Source organism: Artemia sp. Qi Xiang Cuo, chromosome 16 (assembly GCF_049724085.1).
Source record: "Artemia sp. Qi Xiang Cuo chromosome 16, ASM4972408v1, whole genome shotgun sequence".
NCBI lineage: Eukaryota > Metazoa > Arthropoda > Branchiopoda > Anostraca > Artemiidae > Artemia > Artemia sp. Qi Xiang Cuo.
Window position 1 is genome coordinate 36,696,156 of NC_142809.1, and position 9,144 is coordinate 36,705,299.

A 9,144-nucleotide genomic window follows, 5' to 3' on the forward strand; every position below is an offset into this window, starting at 1 on the left:
GGGCAAGGGTCGTAAGTCATGCCCTGGAGGCATATAAGGTTTTTATATAAAGTGTTGTCGTAGAAACTTCAAAAAGGGCTCATTCGATTGGAAATTGAAATGGCTAGTGCCCTTTTTAATATTCGAAAGTGATTGTAGAGCAACTAACACCCCTTCAACGCCCACCATTTCCCTAAACACACCCAGTCAAAATTTTGAGATAGCCACCTTGTTCAACGCAGTTGAAAGGTCCGGAAATTATATCCTTGAGCTGGACAGGCCCCCCACAGTCTTCAGGGCAAGGGTTGTAAGTTATGCCCTGGGGGCATATAAGGTTCTTACAGAAAGAGTTGTCGTAAAAACTTGAAAAAGGGCTCATGCGATGGAAAATTCAAAGGGCTAGTGTCCTTTTTAATAGTCGAAAGTGATTGGAGAATAACTAACACCCCTCTCACGCCCACCATTTCCCCAAACACATCCAATCAAAATTTTGAGATAGCCATTTTGTTCGAAGTAGTTAAAAAGTCCAGAAATTATGTTTTTGAGGATGAAACTCCCCCCACAGCCCTCAGGGCAAGGGTTGTAAGTTATGCTCTGGGGGCATATAAGGTTTTCTTTTATAGAAAGCGTTGTCTTAGAAACTTCAAAAAGGGGTCATTCGATTGGAAATTAAATGGGCTAGTGCCCTTTTTAATAGTCGAAAGCGATTGAAGGGCAACTAACGTTAAACGAAAGTGATTGGAGGGTAACTGACCCCCCTCTGACGCCCACCATTTCCCCAAACACATCCAATCAAAATTTTGAGATGGCCACTTTTATTTGACGTATTTGAAAGGTCCAGAAAATGTATCGTTGAGAACGGCAATCCCCACACAGCCTTTATGGCGAGGGCTGTAGGTTATGCCCTGGGGGCATATGCGGTTTTTATAGAAAGCGCTGTCGTAGAAACATAAAAAAGGGCTCATTCAGTTGGAAATTGAAAGGGCTGGTGCCGTTTTTAATAGTCCAAAGTGATTGGAGGGCAACTAACCCCCTTCTCACGCCCACCTTTTCCCCAAACACATCCAATAAAATTTTTGAAATAGCCATGTTGTTCAACGTAGTTGAAAGTTCTGGAAATTCGGTCTTTGAGGATGACAACCCCTTCACAACCATCAGGGAAAGGGTTGTAAGTTACCCTTTCAGGGAAAGGTTCGGCATACCCTTTCAGGGAAAGGGTATGCCGGTGGGGCATATAAGGTTTTTATAGAAAGTTTGTCGTAGAAACTTAAAAAAGGGATCATTCGATTGGAAATTGAAAGGGCTAGTGCCCTTTTTAATAGTCGAAAGTGATTGGAAGGCAACTAACCCCCCTCTCACGCCCACCATTTCCCAAAACACATACAATCAAAAATTTCAGATAGCCATTTTGTTCAACGTAGTTGAAAGTTCTGGAAATTAAGTCCTTGAGGATAACAACCACCCCAGCTCTAAGGGCAAGGGTTGTAAGCTATGCCCTGGGGGCATATAAGGTTCTTATTGAAAGTGTTTTCGTAGAAACTTTAAAAAGGGCTCATTCGATTGGAAATTGAAAGGGCTATTGCCTTTTTAATAGTTGAAAGTGATTGTAGAGCAACTGACGCCCCTCTCAAGCCCACCATTTCCCCAAACACACTCACTCAAAATTTTGAGATAGCCATTTTGTTCAACGTAGTAGACAGTTTTTGAAATTAGGTCTTTGAGGATGACAACCCCCTCACAGCCATCAGGGCAAGGGTTGTAAGTTATGCCCTGGAAGCATGTAAGGTTTTTATAGAAAGTGTAGTCGTAGAAACTTCAAAAATTGCTCATTCGATTGGAAATTGAAAGGGCTAGTGCCCTTTTTAATAGTCGGAAGTGATTGGAGGGCAACTAACCTCCCTCTGACGCCCATCATTTCCCCAAACACATCCAATCAAAATTTTCAGATAGCAATTTTGTTCAATTTAGTTGAAAGTTTCGGAAATTACATCTTTGAAGATGAGACCCCCCCCCCTCCAGCCCTCAGGGCAAGAGTTGTAAGTTATGCCCTGGGATCATATAAGGTTTTTATAGAAATTGTTGTCGTAGAAACTTCAAAAGGGCTCATTCGATTGGAAATTGAAAGGGCTAGTGCCTTTTTTAACTGTCGAAAGTGATTGAAAGGCTTGATATTTTTATAGGAAAGAGTGATGTAGGTACAATGTGTTTTTCTTTTTTGTTTAGACCAGGGCACATCGTATCGAAGGAATTGTTATAGAAACTTCGAAAAGGGCTCATTCAATTGAAAATAGAAAGGGCTAGTGTCCTTTTTAATAGTTGAAAGTGATTGGAGGGCAACTAATCCCCCTCCCACGCCCACTCTCCCATTTGCCCATTATGTTTAAAAACTAAATTTTGCCTTAAGATTAAATCAGAATGCACTGTGTTAAGCTAATTCCCAATAAGGCATCTCACCAGTATCCCAAGAACAACTGAGAGTATAACTTTCGGGGCTACTTCTGTTCTTAAAATTTAACCAAATCAAAATAGCGTAAGTGTATCCAAGCCATCAAAGATAGTAAACAGATTTTTTTTGCGAATGGTATCAAGTTTTCTATTTTAGGTCAACTAGAGGAGGTATGAAACTAAATAAACACTACTATATGTGTCCAGATTTTTAAAAGGTTGTATGGTGTTAAAAAATAGGTGAAAAATTTTCTCCAGCATACAAATAGCAGGCCATTCTATAAAGTATTAAAAAACGAAAAGATTTAAAGTATTATTTTGTTTTTCCCTGAAAAGACTATGTCAATATAAAATGAAGAGAAATTAATTAAAAAAAAACTTTTTCCACAAAATAAGATTTTCTAAAAAAGTAAAGAACTCCATTAAACCAAAAATGAGCAAAAATAAAATCAAATAATCTACCAAGCGGGAAACTACCACAAATCAGCATCGATAAATAAATGAAACCCAAAACGAACAGAAATTACAATAAATAATAAAAGTAATTAAGAAGGACATAACTTTCAACTTTGATCCCTGATCAAGCCATCGTACCATCGTTGTTTACAGTGCGAAGTCTTAATTTCTTTATCATTTTCTGTTATTAAAATTTATTTCACGGAATTTATTGCAAGATATAAGAAGGAGCTTACCGTATCTCTTAGTACTTTTATCTTAGTACTAAATTAGAAACTGAAAGGATGAGATATATTCTTCTTGGAATTAAACAACTCTACTTCTTTTTGAAAACGGTGAAGTTTTCCAAGCGAATGTACAGCAAAGTAAGTATAAAATTATAACAGATTATGCTGTTCACAAATCGTTGCATTTTGATTCAAACAGTCGTGTGTCAATGGATGTAGTTGACAAAGTTTCTAAGTCTTTCAGACCGTTCTAGTCTTCGCATAAACAAACTCTTTCTAACAGGAGTATTAACACATACTTACTTTAGTAGGTTCGAAGGTAAAGGAGGGGTAGCTTAAAGGTCATCACCAAGATGCTCCTTTGGCTAGCTGAGCCCACCCCACCAAATTAAATTTCGAAATCTTTCAGAGTCTTATAAACGAATAATCTCTCTAGCCAATACTTTGCAATTATGATGTCGTCCCTTAAAATCCACTTCGAGTTTGGACCTTAAAATCAGGACAGATATAATTTTTTAGATTCAAAAATTAGCATGCTCGCAAAAAGGACGTACTCTACGCCAATAGCTCATTTGTCATTATACCTTTTAAATTGAGTTCTCGTCGCCCTAGCAATTTTTTACATTAACAATTGATCCTAAACCACTGTAGAATGGGCTCTTTTATTTGTAGCAATTTTATGAAACCAATTGAGGATTCATCCATAATCCAACTTCGGATAACAGGTGATGGAATATTTTTTCAAGAATTTAATTTTTTCCAAAATCTTGGTTAGGAAAATTTGGATCCTCTCCCGTAGTCCTCTTTGATACTTATGTCTCTAAAAAGTCAAGTTTGGTTAATGCTAATGAAATAAAATAAAATAGGATGAATATATAATAGTTTATAAACAAATTTGGGATATAAATATGCACATCAGGGGGGTAAAGTACAGCATATATCAAATATGTAACCTAAACTAGTCTAAGCTAGGAACCTTTTCCCCCCCCCAGACCCCCAAAAACCACAGTTCAGTATCGCCTACACAATGGAACCCTTGCTATCGCTACCTGCTCTATAACAGTTAAGACGTCAAAAATGGATTTTATCATTGCCTAGTCTATAGTGATTAAGCCGAGAGGCCCGCATAAAAGGATTGTACACAGTATTTAAATTTTGGTTGTTTGGGTTGGAGGGGTACAAAAAAGGTACCTAGGTTAGGCTACGTATGTAATATATGCTATGCTTTACCCCACCCCCCTAATCTGCAAATATATACCCCAAATTTGTTTCTAAGCTATTATATTTTCATCCTATTTTGTTTTATTTCATTAGCATTAACCAAACTTCACTTCTTGCGTGTTTTCTGGCTAGTACATAAGTACCTCCGCTTTTTTTGGATGCTTTCTATACAAAAAAACGAAGCTATTAACACCCCTATTATACTAAAATATCACCCTAACCCATCCTTGAGTTTTATTGCCACAAATTTTTGAGGTGCTTCTCTCAGAAATTTACAGGTATGAACATGAAATAGCTAAATTATCCTTTGCGCCTGCGCGTGCAAGGAGGTTTTGATGCAGGAAATTCAACGTAGTATAAAACCTCTATGCAATTGTTCTATTGCAATCAGTTGAAGTTTGGCATTAATTCAAAGCTGTTGTGTAGAGAAGAATGACAGTAAGTACGGGATGAGCATCCCTTCCATAAGAACCACATATACCCCCAGGGCATAACTTACAACGCCTTCCCCCGGGCCCTTGGGGGTTGTGTCGACACCGGAGTTTTTGTTCTATGATCTTTGAACTATTTTTAACAAAATAGCTATCTCAAAATTTTCATCAGATACATTTGGGAAAAAAGGGCGTGCGGGGGGGGGGGGGGCTGGTTACCCTCCAATATCTTTTGACGCTTAAAAAGTGAACTAGAACTTTCAAATCAAATGAGCCCTCTCTGAAGTTTATACGAGTACGAGCATTCCTTCCATAAGAACCATATATGCCCCATATAACTTATAACCCTTGTCCTGAAGACCTTGGCGGGGGGGGGGGGGGGTTTCATGCTCAAATATATAATTTCCAGAACTTTCAACTACGTTGAAAAAAATAGCTATCTCAAAATTTGGACTGGATGTTTTTGGGGAAATCGTGGGCGTGGAAGGGGTGTTAGTTGCCTCCCAATCACTTTCGACTATTACTAAGGACACTAGTCCTTTCCATTTCCAGTCGAATAAGCTCTTGTTCAGGTTTCTTAAGACAAAGCTTTCTATAAAGACCTAATATTATCCCAAGGAATACCTTACAACACTTGCCCTGAGGGCTGTGGGGGGGGGGGCTGTCATCCTCAAAGACCTAATTTTCAGAATTTTGAACCACATTGAACAAAATGGCTATCTCAATATTTTGATTGGATTTGTTTGGGAAAAAGGTGGGCGTGAGAGGGGGTTAGTTTCCCTTCAATCACTTCCGACTATTAAAAAGGACAATAGGCCTTTGAATTTCCTATCGAATGAGCCTATATTGAAGTTTCTACGACAAAGCTTTCTATAAAAAGCTTATATGCCCCCAGGGTATAACTTACAACCCTCGCCCTGAGGGCTGTGGGGGAGTTTGCTCCTCACAAACATAATTTCTGTTTGGAATCAACTATGTAGAACAAAATCGTTATCTGAAAATATAGATGGGACGTGTCTGATGAAATGAGGGTTATTAATAGGGTGTTATTCGCCTTCTAATCACTTTGATTCTCCAAAGTAGTACTAGAACTCTTGACTTCTAATCGAATGAGTCCTATGTGAAGTTTTTGTGACAACCCCTTCCATATAAAGTGCCTCTGGGAAAAAAATAATAATAATAAATAAAAAATAAAACATTGGAGCCGTATGGCCTTTACTATAGGCAACGCTATAGCGTTGTCTCTGAAAAAAAGGTTTCAAAGCTACTTCAGTTTTATATACTATATATTTATCGTTTTTGTGTAGCTTGGTTATGTTTGTAAATAAGTTTTCCTTCATTTTTCCAATTTGAGTTTAATGCCTTGACTACTTTAGTTGTAAGTTGAAAGGTTAATTTGTGTACTTTCTTATTTTAGATGAAAAGAACACTTCTATTGCTAGCTATATTGACCTCTTTAACAATGGCTGACGATTTCTATGAAGACGATGAGTTGAAATCGGTAAGTAGTCACCATCACTTGAAATTAATAAGTTTGGTTTGTAATAAGTGCGTAGTTAACTTGCCAGTGCGGTTCATTCTATAAGAAAAAAAAAGAAAAGCAAGAACAGGATTTTAAAAAATTGATAAATGTACTAAAGTAGGTTGTCCTGTACAAAACGAACAGGCTAATCAGAATTAGCTGGGATTTTAAGGAAAAACAAATATAGTATTCTATAACTACCCGTGGGAAGATTTTTTTTTTGTGTGTATGATTCAAGCGGGGAAAATTTGTCTAAAAGTACTTTAGTCGTTTAATGATAGCAGTAATAAATTATTCATTCCCTGTGTTTATACAAGAAAAAATGCACACTAGAGGAGTAAATTAGAGAAAAATAGAATCTTCACAAAAAAAACAATAACTACTGATACTCACTTGGAAACAGAAAATTTTATTTATACACATATAAGTCACATTAACTTGAACTTACTCTACAAGCGAAATCAGCAATTTTATCGAATCTGTTACAAAAATAGATCGGTTCCGTCAATTTTCTAGTTTCAAAAACAGGAAACTGCGAATACACATAGGTGTTTCTATTCCATATTGGAATAATAATAATAATTTACAAGTTCTGTCTGTACATACAAAAGAAAATGTACGCTAGGAGAATACGCTACGGAAAAACAGAAAAAAAGAAACACACTTAACAAAAAAATAATAAGAAAAGAAAATGCAATAACAACTGGCATCCAAACCTTTAAGAGCATTCACTTGCTAAGCTAAAATTGAAAGCCGAAAAATATATTTTAACATACACAAAATAGCTAAGTTTATCCTACTCGAAGGAAAATTTACAATATTATTAGATCGATTACAAAAAGAGATGGAAATTTTTTTCATCTTTTCAATAATTTCAAAAACATCAAACCTCCCAGAGACCTAATATTTCCAGTCCATGTTGGAATCTGTAAGAAATATTTGCAAAATCAAAAGAAAACGGAACGGAATTGCTGGCTTTCAGTAGTGGAGAAAATTGACCTTAGCAATTAATCCATAGGTTTACCTCAGCTTCACCTTCAGAGTACTAATAATGAGTATTCTTGTAGATTTAATAGAGACACACAACAGGAGAACAGGGTGGATTAGCGAAACTGAAGCAAGGCTTACATTGGTACCGACCTGAATAATGACATTAGCAAATTTTTCGGGCCCAAAAACTAGTAATTCTTCTTCAATGGGTCCACAGAGTGTCCAATAATATGACTTTATTTGGTCTACTCCATATATAACATATCATAAAATTGCGCCAGATAGCATTTGAGCTACAGAGACTGAAATTGGTTTGTCCTAATGAAGACCCACGTATCAAAGTCCATGTGGGATAATGTATAACGCAGTGACAGAACAATAGACTAGTACGCACCTTGTTGACGCATCTCAGCTGAAATCCGACTGTGAATTCCAGAATTAAAGGCTGTTTTGACATTGTGGTCTATTCCAGTCCCAAAGCACTCCTAAATGGCATAATTACTAGAAAGTTAAGACACAGAGCTAGAATTATAAGGTTATAGATATTTTGGCGTTGAGTATCCAATTCTGCAGGTTGTATATATTTTTATTTTACTTTACATACCTCTATTTTTCTATTTGTCTTTTTTCGCATAGCAAAAATTCCTTTTTTTTCTGTCTCATTTTAAGACAAATTATCTTTTTTAGTGCTCCCGAGATGATGATTGCCTAGGAGGGCAGTTTTGCTCAAACTTAGGAAAATGTGTTAATTGCTATGACTGCAAATATTACAAGAGACAATCATTGAAGGACTTACCTAGGCTTTGTTCAAAGTCACCTAAGGACTGTGGAGAATGCTTGCCTGGGTAAATCATTGATTCCTTTTATTTACTCTTATTATATTTTGTTAAAATTTAGATTTGTAATCCAATAAATTGTCTGTTACAATTTTGAAGGTAACAATATCGAAAAAATCCTCAGTTAGTGTCAAATGACCATAATCATGGGAAAAGTTCTGTTTTAATTTTATTGATTTCGGCCCTGTATAGGATTTTTGAAGTCCCAGGTTGATTTTGTGTGTGGTTTTCAGCAGGCTTTGAATTTTTTTACTTTTTCTCACATATATTTGAATATGAACTAAGCAGAATAGATTTTTTACGTTTATTTTGAACTAAAGCTTCTTAAATTGGTAATTATCGGTTATTCCCTAGATTTTGAACATGAAAGTTTCACTAGTATGTAGCTTAACTAACCCAAACCAAAATTTTATTTTGGTTTGACTTGTTGTGTGTCGCTGAAGCTTGGGATAATTACCTTCAGGTGGAGTAATGCTTAGTGGATATTTTTAACCAATCAGTCTTAAGCCCAAACTTCCCATATGAAAAATGGGAACTCTAACTTCGACGTGTTCATTGATTTTGCTTGTACTCCATGCATCTTGGGGAGTATCAGAAATTGTTGGTGGAAAAGAGTCTGGACCCCGCCCCTCTGAAATGGAGTAGATTGATCTGGGGCTGTTTTAGTTGTTTTTAGTTTTGAGGGGTTTTGTTATTTATTGTTTTTAAGTATACCCGACACACAATTATCTCCTCCAGAATATTGCTATATTATATATAAAACTCTTAAAACTTATTTTATGTCATTTTCTCTGCTGCTTGTTTTATGAATCCGGAAACTGATTTACTTATTTTATTTTGCTGGTGTAGTAATAACTGCTACAGTCAAAATGTTTTACATCAATCTGTACGATAATAACATTCCTGTCTCCTACTAATTCGAAAACCATCTCTAAATTATGAGAGATCTCCGAAGTTCTTCTAAATCCTTTTTGTCTTAGTGACTAGTTTCTACGACTGTAAAATAAGGGGGTCAGAAGAGTCTAATGCCCCAAAAA

At 36.3% G+C, this 9,144-nt stretch overlaps 1 protein-coding gene across 5 annotated transcripts in view; it reads left to right on the forward strand.

Moving 5' to 3' along the window:
- LOC148942856 (uncharacterized) overlaps positions 1-9,144 on the forward strand; it is a 117,261-nt gene that overhangs the window by 67,102 nt on the left and 41,015 nt on the right. For 3 of the 5 annotated variants that reach the window (XM_089102145.1, XM_089102147.1, XM_089102148.1), the window contains 2 exons: positions 6,177-6,260; positions 7,959-8,116. In XM_089102145.1, the coding sequence (XP_088958271.1) occupies positions 6,177-6,260; positions 7,959-8,116 (242 nt within the window). Of the gene's footprint in view, positions 1-3,110; positions 3,246-4,735; positions 4,767-6,176; positions 6,261-7,958; positions 8,117-9,144 lie in introns of those variants that run through there. The other 2 variants (XM_089102143.1, XM_089102146.1) reach the window with 2 other exon arrangements.